Raw genomic sequence first — 23329 nt, forward strand, 5'->3', positions numbered from 1 at the left:
AATGGTAATAATCTACCATTGCTCCAAATCTAATTAGCATTAATTACTCTAATTAACTATTTTCTCTCTATATCTTAATCTAATCCCTAGATTTCCCACTTTTTTGGTTGTTTATGCACCTTATGGTCCTAGTGTGGGTCCTTTCCCATCTTTCCCTATCCAAGTATATAAAGTTGGTGATTTGGTGTCTCCTATCTCTTGGCTTGTGATAAAATTGCACATGACCAAAATGTCAATTATGACCCTTAAGTTTTCTTTTTCCTCTCTCTCTTGGCTTGTAGATTATGTTAGTTGAGAACTAATCATGAATTTAATGAGTGATATCAACTTTAGATGATTCATAGTGCAACTTTATCATACAATATTTTAATTGTGGACTAATTAGCTAGGCTTTGTCTTTTCATTAGATTTCAATTATTCATTTGGTGACATATTGTCACAATTTCAAATGGATGGCAAAAGGAAAAACAATGCCTATCTCTCTAAATTAAATTATTGCAATGTCAATATAAATATGTACTATAATATAATATATTTATCATATCCCATTCACACACCACTTGCAAAGCATAAAAAGTCTCTCCCAAAATGAAGGGCAAGAAGATTATTTTAAAAGCCTAGCTATAGATGACCAAGTCAATGGCTTTATTACTCCCCTAAAACAAAAATTTCAAACCTTGTTATAATTGTGAAAGCAACAAATTAAAAAGTCTATAGTACCCTTCCAACATATTGTTTGTTTTTACATTATGAAAGCAAGCATAAGAGCCCATATCTACACAACCCACAACCAATATTGTAGGATACCTTATAATGCCAATAGAGGATAATATGTTCTATTCAAATTGGTGGCATAGAGACACTATTACCCACCTAATGAGAAGAACTACCCAACTACACTATTTAACACTTCCTCCCCATCCATACTAGCTGGCTCCCATATATGCAAACCTTAAAAAATACAAATTTATATAGTTAACTTCAATACCTAATGATAAAATATAATATATTCTAGGTATTAGCTTACTACAATCGAAACTAATCATAAAAAAAAAGACATGTAACAATAAATATTAACCGGCGGTGAATTTGACTAATATAAATGAATTACATTTTCAAGCGAATCTTATCTGCAATTTTAGAGGGTTTTAGTTAAATATAACGTGGGACTACAACAAATTTATATCTTAAATATTAGGATAAATGGAAGTTTAGCTAGGAAGAATGAGCATAAATTCAAAAGAACGGTGAATGGAAGTTTGGTTCAGCTGACAATATTGAAACATGTTGCATAGTGGAGAAGAAAAGAATTGCAAGTAATGGTTGAATTAGAATAATAATGGCTGCGATGGCCCACACTAGTAACTCTAGGTGGGTCCATATTTAAATCATATACTACCAAAATAAATTTAAAAAAAACAAAAATGAGAAAAAAGAAAAGAAAAGAAAGAGGACAAGACAAAACCATGGTAACAGCGTGGCTAAAGCAACAAAAATGGGTTAGAGCTTGTGGTTTGTATATTGTGTCTTGGTCCCCTGCAATTCTGCTAGCCTTTCGCCGTCTCCTGCGTCCACTTGGCTCTTCTCTCTCTCTCTCTCTCTCTCTCTCTCTCTCTCTCTCGAAAACTTGAGTTCTCTTTCTTCGAGCTCAGTTAGGAGCTTTAAAGATCACACTTTTGGTAACTTCTATTATGATTTACAACTAAGTTTTCATATTTTTAATGCATTTGGATTAGCGTTCTTTTGCTTGTTCGAGGAGCTCGGATTTTCTCAAATTTCTCTTCCTTCTCAGTTGATTTTATTGGTTGATCACTGGGTGGTGGTGAGGATTTTGAGTTGTTATTCAAGTGAACTGTTGATGGGGTTTGTTCATTGCAGTTCGTCAGTTTTAGAAAATTCGATCTGGGTTTCTGAGTTTTAAGTTTAATGATTAGATAAGCCAAAAGGATCCGTTTTCTTGCAATTTTTTAAACTTAAAGTAGCTTAATTTGGAAGTTTTTCTATAGGGGATCTTTGGGAGCCATTAAAGAATAGGTTTGACTGGTACTTTATATTTAATTATAGCTTTAATATTTATATATATATATATATATATATATATATATATATATATATATCTCACTGATTACTGATAAGGACTGCTGTATTAAAAGATAGATTATGTTCTGTAAATTGTGTAACTGTAAAAGAAGTACCTTCCCTTTTCTTTTGTTACTAACTGGGATTGTCTTATAGTGGGGTTTTTGTCAAGCTTTTATGTCTTGAAAACTTATTGGCTCCATATATGTTTTTGGGTTCTTTGAACTTGTGCTATGAGTTAAAAGTCTAGCGTTTGGAAGGTACCAATAATGGCTAAACGATTGAATTTGGGGTATTTCTGAATAAGAAAAGTGGTGCCAACCATTCACCATGCCTTTGTCTGAACTAGTATATCGATTGGCTAAAGGAAAGTTTGATTCTTCTCAGGAGAAGAATCCCACTTACTTAACTGATCTTTCTTCTGCGTAAGTTCGATTTCTCAACTTTTCAGCTCTTTCTATTTGGTATAGTTCCATACCTTTAATTTATTTTGATTTTCTCCTCTGCTTTCGTTAACTCTTTTTTCTATTTCATGTTCTAAATGCAGACCTGAGAATGATTTTCTTGAGCTAGTATGGGAAAATGGTCAAGTTCAGTCCAGTAAAGGTAGAAAGAACCAAATTTCTAACGGCTTACTATCTCAAACCTCAAAGATTAGAGATAAAGATATAGGTAATGGCAGCAACAATAAAATGGGACGATTTGGGTCCATGGGTTCTGTACTAGGTGAAGTTCCGATGTCTATGCCGTCTGTTGAATTGGGTTCGAATCAAGATGATGACATGGTACCATGGTTGAATTATCCGATTGATGATCCTCTGCAACACGATTATTGTTCTGAGTTTTTGACTGAATTATCTGGAGTTACTGTAAATGAAAACTGTCAGAATCATTACCCATCGTTGGATAAGAGAAATAGTGGTAACCAATCGATAAGGGACTCTCCTACTGTTTCTGTACATAATGTTTCAAGTATAGAGCAAGCTCACATGCCAAAAGTTTCTTCAACAGAGCATGCTGATGCTGCTAGTGCTGGGCCTAGAACTAGTTCTAGTCACTTGTATCCATCACCGTCGCAGCAATGCCAAACATCGTTCCCATATTTTAGATCCAGATTTTCAGTTAATAATGGTGAGAATATAAACAATCTAACTCGTCATCCAGCTTCTGGGAATTCAATACGAGGTCCATCTTCAAGAGGTGGTTTTCCTAGCACAGAAGCGCAGAAGTCAAGTCCAGTGTTGTCTTCTACTAACTCCAGTTTAATGAATTTCTCACATTTCTCAAGACCTGCTTCTCTTGTTAAAGCTAACCTTCATAATATTGGCACAAGGGCTGGTTCAGGAATTTCAAACATAGAAACAATGGGAGGTAAGGATAAGGGCTCTGATACAAGCAATAGCAATCCTGTTGAGCCCACATGCGTTGATACATTTGGTGGTTTACCAAAGGATTTGAGCTCCCAGTCCCAGCCTATCATGGTGTCATCCAAGGTTGATGCTAAACCGTTGAACCATAAGCCTACTGAGGAACTCCTTCCTGCAAAGCAGCCTGAGGCTTTGGACCAAGAAGATGACTCTAAAAATGATAGAAGTCATTGTCAAATCGCTGAAAGTGCAATTAGAGGATTGGCAGATAGTGGAAAAAATGCAGAGCCCGTAGTTGCTTCTTCTTCTGTTTGCTCAGGCAATAGTGTGGAGAGAGTTTCAGAAGAACCAACACAGGATTTGAAGAGAAAATACCAGGAAATAGAGGAGTCTGAAGGCCCTAGTGAAGTAAGATTAATATAGTTTTCACATATTTTCTATTTTTTGCTCTTCGTACTATTATCTCATGTTCCTACATATTAAGAAAATCAATCAATTGCAGGATGTTGAAGAGGAATCAGTAGGTGCAAAAAGAGCAGCTCCTGCTCGAGGGAGTACTGGCTCCAAGAGAAGCCGAGCAGCAGAAGTACATAATTTGTCTGAAAGGGTGAGTGGAACTGTACACATTAAGAAAATGTATTTCCTTATTCTGGTATTGCACTCAGAGTTTTGAATTACAAGATCTTGATTGGTTGTCTTGAACTTCAACAAACAGAGGCGAAGAGATAGGATCAACGAGAAGATGCGAGCCCTACAGGAACTCATACCAAACTGCAACAAGGTTGAATATCTGAATTTATATTTCTTGTTGAGCTTTCTCCATGATACTCTGATATGTATTAAAGATTTAAACCTATACAAAAGCTTAGCCTAGTCAAAGTGGAATCAACTTAATGAAGCTTACCTGCGTTTGTTGAAATTTAGAACTGAGAACTCAAGTATATGTGTTCAAAGTTTAGATTTTTATGCCTCCTTGGTTTGCATAATTGAGATGAACTTCTTCCTGCTATTCTCGAAAGTCTATGGACATTGAATAGAGTCAAGTAATTAAGACTGGATATTCTTTTTCAATTTTGCTTTCGTTGACTAACATTTTTCTCACATTACAAGGTGGACAAAGCTTCAATGCTCGATGAGGCTATTGAGTATTTAAAGACACTTCAGCTTCAGGTACAGGTAATTTTTCCATGCCTTCATGTCTTTGTTTTATGTTACAGGAATTTGATAATTAACTGATTAGGTTGGATTATTTTATCAACTTTTTATGCAGATTATGTCAATGGGAGCTGGTTTATATATGCCATCAATGATGTTACCCCCAGGGATGCCTCACATGCATGCTCCCCATATGGCTCAATTCTCACCTATGGGAGTTGGAATGGGGATGGGAATGGGTTTTGGGATGGGTATGCCTGATATGATCGTTGGATCTTCTGGCTGCTCTATGATTCAGATGCCTCCTATGCATGGAGCACATTTTCCTAGTCCGCCAATATCGGGTCCTAGTGCTTTGCATGGGATGAGTGGATCTAATCTTCCAATATTTGGACTTTCTAGTCAAGGACATCCAATGCCATATCCTTGTGCACCCTTAATGCCAATGTCAGGAGGATCTCTTCTAAAAACTACCATGGGAATGAATGCTGGTGGGGTGGCAGGTCCCATGAATAATTTGGATTCAGCCCCAGTCTCTGGTTCAAAGGATTCAATTCAAAATGTCAACTCACGAACAATGCAAAACTGTGGTGCCAATATCTCAATGAATCAGACGTCTAGACAGGTTTGTGAATTCATCATGAAGTTCCATTTTCTATGACTAGAAAATTGATGCCTTAAATATGTCTAAACCAGATTATGCTTTTATAGAAAGGAGTGACATGTGTCCTCTCCCAGAAAATAGCATCTCAACATCTCTCCTTTATGTTTGAGAAAGAAAACTTGCACATACAAAATACAACCTAAAATTGTCATATGAATGTCAGAATGTTGCAGTAAGGGAAATTGTAGTCTTGGACGGAAGAAGATGCCAAGAGATGATCTAATCAAGTTTTGATCATTAAGTTTTCAGTGTATAGAATCTCTGTTTCATTTAAATTGATCAATTTAGTTTGCACCGTGCTTGAATTTTCTGCTCATCCTGACTTTTTCTTATTTGTGTTTGCCTCTTGAAGGAGGTGCTTGTGGAAAATTTAATGAAAAATCAACAGCCTTTCTTCTGTTAGCAGCCAATTGTTTTGTTCATTTTTCAAAGTTCTGTATAACGGTTGTGTATAATTTTCTATTGGCAAGTAAAAACCATGTGAGATCACATTTGTCTGAAGAAATCTGAAGTTGGAGAAGCAATCCTCATGTAGTAGTATGATGCTAAACATCAAAGGGTCAAGGACGAACCTTATGTGGAATTATGTTGCCTGCTTGTCTTGTTCATCAGTGTGCCTGACTCTAAGAGAAGTTTCCTTCTTTGTAATGCCAGTGCCAAGTGACAAATGATCGTATTGAACAGCCTGCTTTGGTGCAAAACAGTGGTCCATCCTCTGAAGTTACTGATGGTGGAAGAGCTCTGAAGTCAGCAAATGCGAATGACAATGTGCCTGGCAGAGCTGCTGGTGAGTTCATTTGCAACCGTCTTGCAATTTGATATGAGGTTATTTAATGTGGCTTGAAAGGGGTATGAGACTTTTGTTTGTTTTTATATGTGCAGCTGGTTGTGACTGACAGGTTTTCTGATCCTTGTCATTAAAAGCAAATCAATCATCCTTCCCGTAAAGGTCAAGCCTTTCCCTTCTTCATGGTGAATCTATACGAGTATGCAGAAAAAGGCAGCAGGGCAACAAATGAAGTTGAATGTTATTCATGATCATTTTCATTCTAGTTTCAGCACCGTGCAGTTATACTGATAATTTGCAAAGATTTTGGTACGTTGAGGAGCTTTAGCCTTTTCTTGCTTTTGTACATTTACTTACATATCAGAAATATATTTTTTTAGTGTTCTTTTGTAGACCTTTCATTACAAATTCTTTGAATTAATGAAAAGATAGACTCTTGGCAATATAATTTGCGCACATCTTTCTCTCTGTGTTTTCCATCATGATGTAATGTGGTGTGGTCACAAAATCATTATCTAAAGAGGGAAAGAAGGAGAGGGAAGGGGGACAATGTGTTAGGTATCTTTCTTAAAATTTGAGATTACATGTTCTGATTATATCTCCAGAATATGTTTATCCTATTGGATCGTCTTTAGTATCATATATCAAATTTGAGTCTGTCAAATGCATTTGATGTTTGATGAAAACATTGAACGAACTGAAATCTCATGAATTATGTATGAATATATCTTCCTTCATAAATTTCTGGCTCAAACATCGTCCATACAACATCAACAGGTTCATCTACTTCATCCACAACTGTTGCCATACATGAAAAGAGTAGTGTCTTTGGCAAAAACGCAAAGATGAAATCAACTCTAGATCATGTAATAGTGATGCTCCCCTTGCATCAAGTTTTTTCATGCAGATGTTTCATAGTGGACATCATTAAAAGAGCGGGAGACTGCAAGCATGAAGTTTAATGTTGTTTATATTGTACCATCCAAATATCATAAGTTGTCCAGAATACTGATAAGCTCTTTTACTAAGGTCCATTCTCTGGACAAGTCTCATCCACAAGTCATGACATCTCATCTCAATGAAAACATTAATGAATCATAACAACCTCATAAAATACAACAATAATATTATTAACAAGTAATGAGTACATAAATGTTATCGGAGAGTAACAGTGGCAACTGTAATATGTATCTACAAATCAATCTTCAAAACTGGAAAAGTTTTTCTATACCTATACCAACCGTCATCACTAACAACAGACAACCACCAGCACACCAACAAATACATACAACTGAAAAGAATAGGGTAAAAAAACAAAAAACTTTTACACACGACTAAAATTCTGTATATCACAACACAAATTCCACAACCTTGTATGTTCATGCAAAGTTTTAGTTTCCTTTTCGATTATTTGACTCTAACATCATCCTTGGTGTCAGAGGAGAGGGTTTTTGAACTTGGAGATTTTCCAATGATAGCCTTCTTCGCCTTCACGAGTGACTGTTTCACCTTTGTCAAAATATTATTTGATTGCTTTTGTGTAGGCTTCGCTTTAACTTGTTTTGGCAGGTCCTGGGCTGTTTCTGCATCAGATTTTGATATCTCCTTGACATTTTCTTTCTCCAACTTATCTTCACCCGTTTTTGCACTTTCTTCTTCCTTCACTTGGGATTCTTTATCTGGTTCAGTAACAGCTGGAGTGGCTTCATCCAGCTTTTCCTCCACATCTTTGCTGGTTTCAACTAAAGCCAATGTCTCCTCTCTTGTGCTCTCTTCTTTCTTGTCTTCTACAAATGATCTTTCAGTAACTTGAACATTTGAAACAACTTCCTTAATATGATCCACATTGATTGGCTGAGCTACTTCTTGTACATTCTCACCTTCAGCTTTTATAGTCTTTTCTTGTTTGTCTTCTCCACTCTTTTTTATTTCCACCTCTGCTTCTTTTGATGGTGATTCAACCACAACAGTCCCATTACTTCCCTTATCTCCATCTTCCACACCAGTCTTTTCTGCAACATCTGGTAGAGAAGATTCTACTTTGCTTTTCTTACTATCAGTTTCAACCTCCTGTTTAGCCAAAACAACTTGTTCAGAAACTGAAATAGGTTTCTCTTCTTTGAAGGATGTGGTGTCGTCAACTTTATCAGCCGATGTTCCTTCAGTGATCACAGTTTCACCATTGATACTTCCCTTAGGCTCAACTTGTCCAGCAATTTCAGTTTTTCCCTCGGGTTTTAGTTCAACTAATTCTGTTTTTTCTTCTGCTGGTTGATTTTCAACTTTTTCAGGGACTGCAGATTCTATCTTTGGTTTCGAGTCAATGAATTCTGGTTTTTCATCTTCTTTGATAACTGTATGTTGTTCCTCCGGTTCCTCCACAGCTTGAGGAGCTACGGATTCTGGTTGTGATTTTTCTGTGTCCTTAGACGCTTGAGTGTCTACCTTTTCTTTCACATCAGGTTCAACTTGTAGGATTTCTGATTTACCATCTTCTTTAGTTACCGATGATTGTTCTTCTAGTTTCACTGCAACCTCAGGAACTAATGATTCTAGTTTTTCTACATCTTTGGGCACTTGAGATTCAAGCTCTGGCTTCACATCAGCTTTACTTTCTAGCAATGCTGGTTTTTCAACTTCTTTGATTACTATGGACGGTTTCACCTCATCTTGAGGAACTAGTGCTTGTGGTTTTTCTACGTCTTTGGACACTGCTGACTCTTCAATATCTTCTACCGACAACTTTTCTGATTCTTTAACACGAACAACCTCTGGTGGCTCCTGTTGTTTCTCAATGGCTTCAAGTGGCTCGACTATTTCCACTTCTTTGGCAACTTGAGATTGTTCCCCTGGTTTCACTTCTACTTGAGGAACTACTAATTCTGGTTCATCAATTTGTTTGGAAACTAATTCTGAAGCTTCAATATCCTCCACAACAACTTGTGATTCTTTGACATCTGCAACTTCTGGTGGCTCCTGTTGTTTCCCAATTTCTTCCTTTGGTTGTACTTCTACTTGATGAGCTACTGGTTCTGGTTCATCGATTTGTCTGGAAACTAGTTCTGAAGCTTCAATATCCCTCACAACAACTTGTGATTCTTTGTCATCTACAACTTCTGGTGGCTCCTGTTGTTTCCCAATTTCTTCCTCTGGTTTCACTTCTACTTGAGGAGCCACTGATTCCGGTTCATCAATTTGTTTGGAAACTAGTTCTGAAGTTTCAATATCCTTCACAATAACTTGTGATTCTTTGTCATCTACAACTTCTGCTGGCTCCTGTTGTTTCCCAATTTCTTCCTCTGGTTTCACTTCTACTTGAGGAGCTACTGATTCTGGTTCATCAATTTGTTTGGAAACTAGTTCTGAAGCTTCAATATCCTTCACAACTACTTGTGATTCCTTGACATCTACATCCTCTGGTGGCTCCTGTTGTTTCGCAATTTCTTCAACTGATTCTGTTTTCTCACCTTCTTTCACATCAGGTTCTGGAACATGTGATTCTTGCTTATCTACTTCCTTGGACACTGCTTGCAAATCTTCAACATCTTTTAAAGCAATTGCTTCAGATTCTTTAGCAGGAAGAACTTCTGATACCTCTCTCGGTTTCTCAGAAGATTCAACCAAAGATTCCGGATCATCAACTTCCTTAGGTTGCTCCTCTTTCGTTTCCTCTACAACGTCTATCGCGGGTTTCTCTTCTACTTTGGCAACTGACTCTATAGGTGGTTGTGCAACTACTTGGCTGTTAATGGCATTGGCAATCGGCTCAATTTTATCTTCCACCACAGCATCCACAACGGAAGCACCACTGGTCTTAACCTCAACTGCCAGGGGTTCAGTCTTTTTATCCTCTGCCTCTACTTCTGATTTACCTAACAGCTTATCCTCACTTGGCAGTATTTCAGCTTTGGGGAAGTTCTCTTCTTTACCTTCCTTGGCTAAAGAAACTGTTTCTTGTTCCATAGGCTTTACTTCTTCAGTCACATTGGTCTCAATTAGCTGCAATGAACAAAAGATAATCAGCTTTTGAATAATCAAATAGACAAGTCAGTGAAAGTGGAAATGAGTTTTTTTGGGTGGATCACCAATCATATATACCAACAAATTGCAATATATTTTTAGCTTGAATTTGAATATATATTTCAAATACAGAATTTTTCCCCTTTCATTTATTTTTAGTTTAAAGATGATCAAAAACATTTACACAAAAGCTTCTGAAAGAAATCATTTCACGTGTTTCTGGTTCCAAGTGAGAATATACAAAAAAAAGGCCAGATATTATGACCTGGAGGACATCAGTGTCGGCCATCAAGACAGAATCTTTGTTTGGGAGATATGATATGATTCAAAACTTGATACAGTAGATACTAAGAAAATGATGATCTACAACTACCGTGGATAAATCTTAAAGAAGCTTCAAACTCAATGAAATTCAATACAGTGAAGCAGAAGAAGAAAGCATATTCACTTGCAAAGATACTAGAGTGGCATATTTCAAGTGGGTGTTGATCAGAACTCATAATTCAAAATCTATGAACAAGAAACAAAATCACAGATGGGTTTTGATCATCAAACACCAGAAGATCACATAAAAAGTTGATCACTAAAAGACACATGAAAATTAAACAAATAAATAAATACTAGAACTATATTTAACTAGTAGATATCTCTTCATACTTAAACACATGATACATGTACATAATACATACCTCATCAGTAACAGTAGTAGGAGGAGGAGAGTGGAGTGATGCAATTGCAGATTCAGTAGCCATGAAGATTGAAAGAAGCAGATACAGAGAGAGAGAGAGAGAGAGAGAGAGTATGATCTTTGAAAAGTAAGTTGATGAGAGATTCTTTCTAAGTGAGAAAAGAATAATTAATAATATGATAAAAGAGGAAAGAAAAAGGATAATATGGTTGGCAACTGACAAAAAAATAAAAGAAAAAGAAAAAGAAATAACAAGAACAGCAAAGAAAAGCAAAATAAAAATAGTGATTGACAGACTGTATCACATGATCAATTCAATTTGATGATTAGAATTCCATTAATCTTCTTTTTTTCTATTTTTTAAGAAATAATCTAAATAACAAAGCAAGATGACAATAAAGAATAGGTTTGGGTTGGTTGGTTGGATGATTAGAAAGTGAGAGAGAGAAATTGCAATTTCCTAATGGCTACCAGACAAAGGTGTTTTTTCAATTGGGGACCATAAAGTTTTCCCTTTTTTTTTTAATTATTATTCAGTCCTTAATTCTCTATAATTTAGTAAATTTTCCTATTTTCTAAAAATTAATTAGATAATCTTTTTATTTTGTTTTTTTGTAACTAAATGGTTCTTTTGCTAATTTTTTTTATTGAATTATGATAGAATTTCAATTTTATTGCCAACAAAATTCTGAATTTTTTTTTATATATCATTGTCGAATCAAACGTAAGAATTTTGTTTTATCTTAAGTATTTTCAATCATAATTCATAAATAAAAATTCAATAGAAACATCAAAATTTTCAATCATAAACCTCATAAATAGAAATTCAATTTTTGTATACTTAGATTAAATTATTAGATAAAATTTAACAATAAAAATTTTATTTCGTTCTTTTATGGACATAATCGAAATAAAAAATTCTATTTAATCATTTTAGTTGGCTAATCAAAATATGAACAAAATTTTAATGAAAGAACTATTAACAATAAAATATAGAAACTATTTAATTAATTTTTGAAAAATAAAAATCGTAGCTTATGTACTTTATCAATCTACAAGGACTAAATAGTAATTCACCTTTTTTTCTATTCCTTTTTCTGCCTTTTTAACGGTCGAGAAGTCGAAACATCATTCCAGCGTGTTCATCACATCCAACGACACCGTTTCAGTCCACCAAAAGCCAAAGCTACCGACCGTTGATGTCATTTCTTTAAGACTTCCATGTGTTAGACGCTTTCAGAAATCATCTAAAAACGGCACCGTCATGACCCGCTTTATCCAGGCCCAGTTGATACCTTTTTGGGCTATTCACTCACAATATGGCCCAAATCTCAATGGATTTGTTGAATCTACTGATCGAGTAATCATTGAAATTGCATAACAAGTTGAATATACCTTGAGATCCTAAAATGACAAACTTATGCTTAAGAAACATAGGCAACTGCTAAAATCCATTAGGGTAAATGGGCCCTTCAAAGGAAAATCAAAGGGATGTCATGACCAATAGGCAAGAGATCAAAAGGAAATTTATCAAGATTGGCCCAAAGGGTGATATGGGTGGACCTAGATAGATTTGTCCGGACTGGGTTTATGGCCTCATCCATAAATCAAACCGGTGAAAATATAAATTTTTATTGAAACGAGAATATTTTTAACCATATATTAAGGAAAAAAAAAAGGACAAAGTATGAACAAAAGTTTTAAAAGATTCATATTTATATTAGTTTGATCTATATATGGGACCATAGACCCCGTGTAACAGATAAGTATTTTTTTCTATAATGTATCTTTGCCTTCTTGCATATAAATATTGTACTAGACTTTGTTGTATGTTCTTCTTTTTGTATTATAGATTAGACAACTTTAATAAAAATCTACAATATGGGATTTGATCTATCGTATGTTTTTACACAAAAGTTCCTCAATCACTCCATTTTGAGAATTCAATACTCCATTTTTGAGTCCTTGCCTACATTGATTTTGTCTACTAGCATTGGATTTTTTATTTTTTTGCTTAATCTCTTCCCAAAATGTAAACAAGTAATGATGTAAATGTGGCTAGAAAGTTGACTATAATTTGCCACTATATAGCAAAAGCAAACATGTCATTATTGCATATATGTAAGGGCAATTTCAACTAGACAAAGCTCTTTCTTTTTTAATAATTGATGGGATTAAAGGCCCTTAAGAGCTTTTGATCATTCATGTTGCCTTCTAATTAAAGTCAATTTCCACCATAATAATATGGGCCTTCACTAAAAAAAAGACTTATTAATTATAAATTACTATTCCATGCAAATATTTTGTAAAAACACTCTTTTAAATCAGTAAATTTTGATTCACCGACTCTGAAATTGGATTTCAGTTTAAATTCAATTAGAATTGTATTAAAAAAAAAGAAAAAAAAAACCCTTTTAAAAGTTTTAGTTAAAATTTATTAAAAACAATCAAGAGAGGTAAAAACAAGAGATTAAGGTTGCATTCAACAACAGCTTTTTAAGTAATTTTTTCGTATTTTAATTTTTTTTTTTATAATGGTTGGTAGTATACCATTTGAATTGGCTTTAAAGGTTAAGGTAGCGTTTTATAAATGGTTAATCCCTTTAACGTTTATCTTTTAACATTTTATGAAAAACTACTCTAAACGCTAATCAAATAGTTAATTTTGCTAAACATGCCCTAATTAATATTATATAGAGGGTTATATAGATTAATGGTGAATGAACAATATTGATTAGCAAAATAATGATTGTTAATGAGATATTAAGCTTCCATTTATAGTAAGCAATGTGATGATAAGGAGGTTCATGTTTGAGTCGCCATCATTTGTTGCTTGACAAGACAAAAGCTGAGTAAGTTTAGTTAGGAGTTAACTGAAAACTTATTAGAGATGCATGTGCTTATGTTTGTTAATGGGCCAATCAATAATAATAATAATAATAATAATAATAATAGTTCATTAAGGTTATCTCAGGGAGGACCCCTCTTTTTCCAATCCTCATTCTCTTGGCAACCCAATGTGAGATGTTTCTTACAACTTCTATTAACACAATCCTTACTAATAAAGTTGCCTCCTTTCATAAAATTTTTTTAAAAAGGGATTACATTAAAATGGGGAAGCTAATCAATTATACTTTTCAAGGTATTTTCAAATTAGATCGAACGATCGCCAGTAAAGTTTTAATCAAATGATCAAAGCATGGAAGATTGAATCCCCACTTATGTTACCATTTAAGTAAATATTTCCGCTTTTTAATGATTTTATCACCATTTAAATGTCATTCTTGCTTTTTAATAGTCTCTTCAACTGACTTGAGATTTAATTTGTAACATCCCGACCCTGCAAAGCGATCCTAGGATGACAGGCTAGCTAGGGTAGTGGAATGCGGGATACAGGAATGAATCGAATCATATATCGAAAAGGAGGAAATTAATCATTAGAGGCGCCTTTTGGTGGAATGGCTGGAGAATTAAAAGAACTCCAGGGTTAATCGTGCTCGCTTAACAGAAATCTTAGAATGGGTGACCTCTTGAAAAGTTTCTCATTTTACCTGCGGGACAAAACCGTGTTGGCGGGTGTATGTGTTGGCCGGATTAGGCCGTGGCACAATCCCGTGGCCAAAGCGGACAATTCCTCTGGTGATTAGAGTCGGGGTGTGACATAATTTGTATTTGTAATCGTAACTGAAGTCTGAAGTCTGATCTAGATTAGTAATAGTTAATTATAATATAGAAAAGCTTAGGTATGAGTGTGATACCACTAATATTTATTTAATAAGAGAAACAATTGGTCTTTCTTGTCAATTAGTTGTCTGTCTTAGAATCAACTTAGGAACAAATGCCTTTAAGGATAATAGAGAAAAGGCATTATATCTATTTTCAAGGGCATATGGATTGTGTCCCCTTTCTATTTCAAATGACCATTTGATTGTTATGTTTTCAAGTTCATGAATTTCAATTCAAATATTTCCCATCAAGCTATATAGTTAAGTAGGCCATTATGCTTTCCTAATTATGTTTCTTTGTCTTACAAATTTGTAATTATGATTCACACTTGTTTTGAATTATGAATTCTTAATTCAAATTTTTTCCACTTGATGCCTTCTTCAACTTAATTAGTATAGGTTCAAGTTCAATGAGACTTGTAATCTAATGACATTGACTTCTTTTTTCACAACACAAACCCTAAAAAAGTTGGCAGCAACTCAAGAACCTTTTCTTCTCTTACTTACTAATAATATTTTGTTTTCATCACAAAGTTACTCATGTTAAACTTTGATTCACTCAAACAAAGAAATTAAAATATAAAATTGAAAACCAACATTCATTTTGTACATCCATTAGACTTTCTGAAATTTACTTCAAAAATAAATTTTAATAACGTCTAAAAACATATTTAGTATAATGTTCTTTTTTTCAGAATTAAGAAGTGTTAATTCAATTCAGATTGTAGTAATAAAGTGTTAGTTGGAGTGATAAGCGACCTCAATTTTCTGTAAGTATGATAACAAACACAAGCTCGATCTCTAAAGAAACGCACTTAGATCATGTATGTTCTATGATTCGAAGGGGATTACAGAATGTAAAAGTTTTTCAGCTTCGACACACATTTTTTATTTCGCATTTTTAGAATAATACTTTTTAAAGCTAGCTGCGATTTTGAATATGTTCTAATTACTAACCATTAACATCGAATAAATCATTTAATAGCATAGTCACTATAATTTTGGAATATATATTAGGAAAATATTTACGTATACCGGATTCACAGCCTTAGCTATGGATAAAAAATATAATTTTTTTTTAAAATGTAATTAATGCCAACCTTAAGAAGACTCATAAAGATAACTCTATCAGAAACTCTCTAAAAGGCATTTTCCTTTGATAAAAAAGGTATTTCCAATCTTCTTCTTTTATAATATTAAAATAATCCAAATATAATTTATGATGCATGGGCTCTACAAACATAGTTTGCTGTCATCAGTGAAGTCCCACATTTCATTCTCTATGTGGTTCTTATTTAATAATGTGTTCTTGCCACAGATAAACTAAACTCGATCGATTAAATTTTTTTTTAACCTCATTAATCCTCAAAGGAATCTGAATCGACCCTGCAAAACTGTCTGTGAGCAGACAAAGTACACATCAATGTTTTGTAATTAGAGGTTATTTTGGATAAGGTTTGCTAACAAATTGTATGGCTGTAATTTAATAAACATGTTTAATACTTGTATTTATTTTTCTTTCTTATACTTGTTGCTGGACCGTCGGCCACCGACAAATTTACACCGGTTCAAAAATAACCCCAACCACCCTTCTAATCATATATGCAAAATTTCAAATTTAAATGGATCGAATTTGTAAATTTTTTTCTATTTTATATATAAATAAATACTCCCATCATACTTATATTTTGAATTCTTAATTTATAAATAGAGTTCATTTGAGAAAGTAAATAGTCGCTTTAGTTATCTTTAAGGTTAAAAATACCATTACTTGAGGTTTCAATCTATATCCGTTCTCATGATTACCTTTCAAAAAAAATTTGAATTTTTTTTTTTTAACTTTTTGTAAAAAATATTTAACATTTAAGTTGACATCAATTTGTAAAAATGGTACGTTTCAAAGTACAGGAGAAGAGATTCTAAATTGAATCTATCGTCAAGTCAGGTATATATATCTTCAGGTTATATGTGTTTTTATGTATGTTTGTTTTAAATATAAGTTGTTAAGATTTTTATACAGAGATTACGGAAATAATTAATTATCCTAGTTCATAATAAAACTAAAGATAATTTGATCATATTACCCTTTATCTCAAACTAATGTATAGTTATTTTATCTAATATAAATAAAAGTAACACTAAATTTATTACTCCTTAGAATATCCAAAATGATTTACTACATCCGTTTGATAATACTTGTCACATTTGAGAAAATAGTTTTTTCTAAAATACTTATCATATTTATGGCTCCAAAGAGTAATAAATCTTTTTTTTTTCATATTTGCCTTTTATATATGACTAATAATTATTACTTCAATTCATTAGTTTTCTTAGAGAATTAATATTAAATTAAAGATAATATAGTCAATTTAATCAATAATTTATTATATCTTAGACAAATTTGAATTTAATGATTGTTTTAAAGAAACGTAAAATTCCAAACGAAAGTATTATGCATTAAATTATGAAAAAAATTAAAAAATAAATGGTTTATTAATTTTCTTTAATCAAAATTATGATAACTAGAACCGTTATAAGCCTCCTCAAGGTGAAGGAGTTGAATTTTTATATATATATAGGAAATGTTAATGTTTTAATGATTCTAAGACATTGATTCATTACCTAAAAGTGAAGCAAGAAATTATTTTTATTGAGAAATCAAATAATAATAATAATAATAATAAAATATATATTTTTCATGAAATGTTAAAAAGTAGCAATAAAAGATTGGAAAAGACAGAAAAAGAGAAAACAAATTGAAGTAATTAGGCAAAGTTGACTTCAAATGAACAGCTCATATTACACTAAAAGATAAGCGTACGAGTGCATAATGAGGCATGGATTGGAGATTACAAGCATCTTTTATTATTTAATTTTTTTATTATTATTATTATGTTTTCTTCAATGATTAATTATCCTATTGGATGTCTGAATTAGGACATTGCCAGAGGTCCAGAGAAGCTTCATAATGTAAGAACAAGCAGAAGACAGGCTAGCTATCTAAATTTTTTATATTTTAATTATATTCCTTTTCTTTTAATTAATAATAATAATAATAATAAAGATTATTTTGTTAACTCTAACATTATTTGTATTCTTTCCAAACTCATCAACGTGTTTAAGAAAACTAATTAAAATGAATTAAGTTTGTTTGTGATCAATAATTGACCAATGTTAAAAAATTATAAAAATTATTAATTTCATAAATGATGCCACTCTCGATTTTTTTTTTCTTTTTAATTTGCATTTGTGTTTTACCGTCAAGTCGAAGATATAATAATATTCTGGTAAATCACTATTAACATGTTTTGAGTCCTGATTTTACAAACAAAGTTTATATGAAAGTGCAGTCTAATTCCGTTGATTTAACCGTCAATTAATAAAAAAATAAGCTTATTATTATCATCTAACCTAATTGTTTTCTCCTTAAGACCACATGCATGTCTTTCCCTGAAAAAGATTATATTGTCTTCCATACACACACTAAAATGATTAACATACATATATAAAAACTGCTCTGGAGATATATAATGATACATGTAATGAAAGAAATCATCTAATTTCTTGATTTCTCTCGTCTTAATCAACATTATTTCTGCCATATACACTTGTCTTTTTCTTGGCCTTTTCTGCTTTATTTGATGTATATTGTAGTAGATTAGACTTGATATACATCCAATGAACTTGCCTCCTCTTTATATATATATATATATATATATATATATATATATATATAAGAAGGTCCAATGAACCGAAATAACACGATATGGACTACACACAACAGGAGATAACTTTCCTCTTGATTCACCAAATTGGTAAAAATTCTTGTGGTCAAGAGGATTCGAATTTGAGACTTCACACTAATGAGAATACCAAACAGACTACAACTGATTATATATATGCCGGAAGCAAATAAGAAAAATTTAATATAAAAGCAGAGCTATTTCCTTATGGTCTTTGTCTTTCCAGACAAATTAAGAATGGTGAAAATGGCAGGGAATAGTGTGAAATTAATTCATATCCTTAAGAAAATCAAGCTATTTTAGATATGGCGTTTTACAATTAAATAATGTCATATTGAGTATGGCAGCAACTTATAATAATTCATCTAATTTTGTCTTCATTCAGAGAAATATAGGATATGGAGGCCAACTACATTATTGCCATTGTTGATTGTCCTATTTATATATTCAGAATTGTTTCATTTTACTTCCTTATTTTGTTTTTTTGCTTCACCCTCGTACACAAATAACAACCCATATAGTATAAATTAATTCGGAAAATAATATTTGTAAAATTAGGGTTCAATTCATGAAAAAATATTTACAGTATCCTAAAACGAGATTGATTTCATACCCATAATAATTAATTATTTAAGTGAGGAAGAAGAAAATAAATATATTTTTTTATTTAGAAATTGAAAAATTTTGGTGATGAAACTCTATATCTAAAAATAAGACGACTTGAAAGAAAAAAGGAAATAGTCTTAATTTTATAATATTTTTAAAATGATTTGTTCTCCTGCTTAATTATGAAACCTTGCAAAAACCATCTTGAAATTGGAAAAATACCCAAAAAGCAGAAAGAAGAGAAGGATGAAATATTAGCTGAAAGGTACATTTAGCTTCAGAAGCTAGTGAGTCAAGAAAGATAATTAAAAAGAGAAAATTGAATACAAATTTTCTTGATAAACAAACAAGATTCCAAGAGTTAATATACATATAGAAGCTGCTTCTATCATCAATTTATTGCTCTATACTACAATTGCTGAAATTAACTAATAATGGGTATTACTTATATCCCAAAAATTATTCCATTTTGAATGTTTATGACTGATTTTGAATTAGGAATCTTAGAGTAGACTTGGTTAAAAAAAGGGTATTGCTTAAAACTTAATACCAACTTAAAAGAAATAAAAGAAAAAGAAAAAATATATTTTTTGATTGTTATATTTGTCTGATGTTGGCTTCTCATCTCTACGTCACAATAAGCTTTTTACTAACAATTTTACAAAGTTCATGAAATATCTGCCAATAGCAGCCCCCACAAAGCAGTACCTAAGTCATAAATTCTCATATTTTGATGGATATGTGCAAGTCAAAAATTATTGGAAAACCCCATCATCTCATCAGAACCGTCCATGGATGGGGATGGATGATTGGAGCCCACCTATTTTTTTAATAAAGGATGGTCCTAGTTGCTGACATGGACCATCCAATGACTGAAAAACAGAGGAAAAGGAAATTAATGATAAATCGTGTTATATATATAAATTTAAATTAACAATCTTCAATCAACCTCTTGAATGTGACTTTTCTCCTTGAGGTCTCTCCTATTAATTAGATTCCCAACCAGTCTGCCATTTCATTTTCTCTCTCTCTCAACACTTCCAAGAAATCCATTTCAAACCCTTTACTGTTCTTCTGCTGCTGACACAAAGACTTGGCCACTTTCAAACTTTTCTTTTTCCCTTTTTTTGTTAAATTATCTCTTGCCAGCATTGCTTCCACATGGGTAGACATTCTTGCTGTTACAAGCAGAAGTTAAGGAAAGGGTTATGGTCCCCTGAAGAAGATGAGAAGCTACTCAATTATATTACTAAGCATGGCCATGGCTGTTGGAGCTCTGTCCCTAAACTGGCAGGTAATTACTACCCTAATTTCTTTCTTTTAAGTCTTTCCTTTCAAACAATCATAATGCATAAAAATTTAATTCTTTTTTGCAGGCTTGCAAAGATGTGGCAAAAGTTGCAGATTAAGGTGGATTAACTACTTAAGGCCTGATTTGAAGAGAGGAGCATTCTCCCAACAAGAAGAGAATTTGATTATTGATCTTCATGCAGTTCTTGGAAATAGGTTTTTTTTTTTTTTTTTTTTTTTTTTCAATAAAGTTTCTAACTTTATATATTCAACTCAAGAATTAGCAAATTATCTTTAATGGGTTTGCATAGTTAATTATATATATTGCTTCTTTATCAGATGGTCTCAGATTGCAGCACAGTTACCAGGTCGGACCGATAATGAGATAAAGAATTTGTGGAATTCTTGCATTAAAAAGAAGCTGAGACAAAGAGGCATTGACCCAAATACTCATAAACCCTTATCTGAGGTCGAGAATGATCATAATAAAGAAAAGCAAACCTCAAACATCAAAAACAATAATGAACTCAACCTTATTGAACCTGCAGCAAATTCAAAACCATCTAGCATCTCTTCTAGTTCCAAAATCACTTCCAATAATAATAATGACAGTAGCAGCAACTTAACACCACCAACTCAAGAATTCTTCATAGATAGATATGCTACTTCTTCTCATGAAACCTCTACTAATAATACTACTTGCAGACCATCTTTTGTAGGCTATTTTCCTTTTCAAAAGTTAAATTACAGGCCTAATAATATCTGCTTCAATCCGAATTCTTCCTCTTCTGATATGATTTCTGATTTCAACTCATCAACAATAATTCCTCCATCCATGTTTCAAACACCGATTCGGGTAAAGCCTTCTGTTAGTCTTCCTTCTGATAATTGGGAAGCTAGTAGCTTCAGTAACAATGGCAGTAGCTGTAGTAATGGGAGCAGTAGCAGTATTGAACTGCAAAACAATACAAACTTCTTTGAAAGCAATACTTTTTCTTGGGGGCTTACAGATTGTGGAAAATCAGATGAAGAAGATATCAAATGGTCTGAATATTTGACTAGTACTACGCCATTTCTTCTTGGAGGTTCAGTACAGAACAACAACCAGACTTTGTACAGTGAAGTTAAACCAGAAACAAACTTCATAACTGAAGCTTCATCAACTACTAGTTATCATCATCAACAAGCTTCCCAGCCGTGTGATATTTACACTAATAAGGATCTGCAGAGACTTGCTGTGGCTTTTGGACAAACACTTTAGGTTGGTTGTGTTTTATTAACATGTGCAGAGTTCTAATTCAAATTATAGATGAAGTTCTTTTTCTTCTTTTTTCTTTTTCAGTTTGAGATGGGTTTGGATAAAAAGAAAAGGTGTGTGCTATAGATTTTCTTTTCAATTTGTAAATGTTGTCTGATACAAAAATTTTTCAGCTTTTGTTAGTTAAATATTTGTGATTTGAACCAATTTGAGTTGCTTATTATGTTTATATCCATGAAAAACCCTGAATAAGGCTTTGCTGTTCATAATATGATCTTTTCTTGCAAATTATCTGCAATGGAGCTAACCCATTTGATTCAATTATTAGGATTTAGAAGGTCATAGTTTCTTTTTTGTTTTTTTTTTTTTTTTCTGTAAGCAATCCATATTTAGCTTCTTTGCTCCAAAATGGAATTTGAAAATAATAACTACCTTTATTTCACCTTTCCAAACTGAAAATCCTTGAAGATTTTGACTCCATAGGCAAAATCTGAGTATCTTTTAGTTTCTTGGGATTCATATTTCTTTTCAGTACCATCTAGATTTTTCTTTATTTGATCCTTTTCACATTACATAATAAGAATACATTAAAATTCAATAGGTGCATTTTCCTTAAAGAAAATCAAAATTAAAGGGGCCATTTTTCTTAAATGGGTGTCTATCATTGTCTCCTAGAGATGTAGATGGTTTTCACTTTTTGACACGGTAAGGAATATATTAGTCTCTGGAAGATTGAGATGCAAAAGCAAATTTATAACTGGTCGTTTGTGTTAGATTATCATTCTAAGACCGTTTCATTATATAATTTTTTCTAATTTTAATTCGAAAGTAGCAAAATTATCTCTGGAGCAAGTCATAATTTCAACAAAAGTCTAATTGATTTAAAAAAAAGCCCTACATGCCATAACATATGGCAAATGTACAAATACCCTTTTTGCAGTCAATAAGACTTTTTGTGTGTGACTTCCAGTCTGATGAGGGCCATGCATTTCTCCTTGAAAGCATTTTTCTTGAGGTACTAAAACTCTCTGAAAGGGCAATGGTGAAGTAAAGAAACTTCCAATTTAGTCTAAGGCAATTAGGATATTTAAATGTACAGGGCATTGTGAGGTGACAAATTCCATACCATTAATCTTCTTAGGACAGTGTCCTTGATGTGGGTCTATCTTTTTTACTTATTTTGTGAAGAATAGTAAGAGGGGTCCCTCTATTAGGCATCTATTGATGTTGAACCTCTAACAGGGAAATATGAAGAACTTAATGTCTTTCTTGCAAAAACCAAGAAGATAACTTAGAAGATACTTGAGCATGCATATTCAAATTGGGGAAATAGAAATGAAAGCTATTGTGTCCTTATATAATTAATATACAAAATACATAAATACATCCCAGTGAGTCGATTTTATAATTTCTAACTCGAGTTTATAAATCCATCTTAATTTGATATAGATGATTAAGGTTGTATTATGCAACGGTATTTTAAGCAACTTTTAGCGTTTTGATTAGTCAAAATACTAATTGCTATTCTATATAATGTTAGGTAACACTAATTTTTAGAGATTAATATGGCATTTTATAACAAGTTACTCCAATTACATTTAACTTTTAGTGCTTTATGAAAATTACTTAAACAGCTAATAACTACCAAAATAGCTAATTTTGCCAACATATTTTAAGGGTTGAAATCGAATTTACTTTCATTTTCCCCTTAAAAAAGATTAAATTTTGTTGATAAAAAAAAAAAAGACATTACTGTTAAAAAAGGGACATGAAAATGAATAAATGAGTAAGCATTTAAATTATTTTCCTCTCACATATATATATGCAGACAAGAAGCTTCATGTTTGGCCATGTGCAGACATACCAAACAAATAGTCTCCTTCAATAAAATTATACTATTAAAACCTCTTTCTTTGCAAGCAATTTCTTTTCATATATTAAAAATCC

General features: G+C 32.6%; 3 protein-coding genes across 6 annotated transcripts; 2 read left to right on the forward strand and 1 right to left on the reverse strand.

Annotated features, from left to right (window-relative positions):
* Nucleotides 1-1509: 1509 nt before the first annotated feature.
* On the forward strand, nucleotides 1510-6500 carry PIF3 (phytochrome interacting factor 3). 4 transcript variants are annotated; one of them, XR_005178182.2, is made up of 8 exons: nucleotides 1510-2504; nucleotides 2627-3854; nucleotides 3949-4053; nucleotides 4162-4227; nucleotides 4557-4622; nucleotides 4717-5226; nucleotides 5618-6052; nucleotides 6148-6163. XR_005178182.2 is itself a non-coding variant. In XM_012233421.4 (8 exons), exons 1-8 carry the CDS (start codon nucleotides 2410-2412, stop codon nucleotides 6159-6161), a joined length of 2211 nt encoding a protein of 736 aa, XP_012088811.1. In that variant the 5' UTR covers nucleotides 1513-2409; the 3' UTR covers nucleotides 6162-6500. The 4 variants fall into 4 exon arrangements, 2 of the variants coding, with proteins under 2 accessions (XP_012088811.1, XP_012088810.1); XR_005178183.2 differs by having other exon boundaries at nucleotides 1511-2504; nucleotides 5736-6052; XM_012233421.4 differs by having other exon boundaries at nucleotides 1513-2504; nucleotides 4557-4616; nucleotides 5920-6052; nucleotides 6148-6500.
* Nucleotides 6501-7161: 661 nt separating this feature from the next.
* On the reverse strand, nucleotides 7162-11174 carry LOC105647367 (uncharacterized). Its single transcript, XM_012233419.4, has 2 exons — nucleotides 10762-11174; nucleotides 7162-10051 (listed from the first exon to the last, which is right to left on the reverse strand). Exons 1-2 carry the CDS (start codon nucleotides 10822-10824, stop codon nucleotides 7460-7462), a joined length of 2655 nt encoding a protein of 884 aa, XP_012088809.1. The 5' UTR covers nucleotides 10825-11174; the 3' UTR covers nucleotides 7162-7459.
* Nucleotides 11175-19780: 8606 nt separating this feature from the next.
* MYB86 (myb domain protein 86) lies at nucleotides 19781-21589 on the forward strand. The gene is made up of 3 exons (XM_012233418.4): nucleotides 19781-20128; nucleotides 20211-20340; nucleotides 20464-21589. The coding sequence occupies exons 1-3, from the start codon at nucleotides 19996-19998 to the stop codon at nucleotides 21383-21385; spliced, it is 1185 nt and encodes a 394-aa protein (XP_012088808.1). The 5' UTR covers nucleotides 19781-19995; the 3' UTR covers nucleotides 21386-21589.
* Nucleotides 21590-23329: the final 1740 nt, after the last annotated feature.

This window comes from Jatropha curcas, chromosome 2 (genome assembly GCF_041381405.1).
Source record: "Jatropha curcas cultivar XTBG-Jc1 chromosome 2, XTBG_Jcur_1.0, whole genome shotgun sequence".
Taxonomy (NCBI): domain Eukaryota; kingdom Viridiplantae; phylum Streptophyta; class Magnoliopsida; order Malpighiales; family Euphorbiaceae; genus Jatropha; species Jatropha curcas.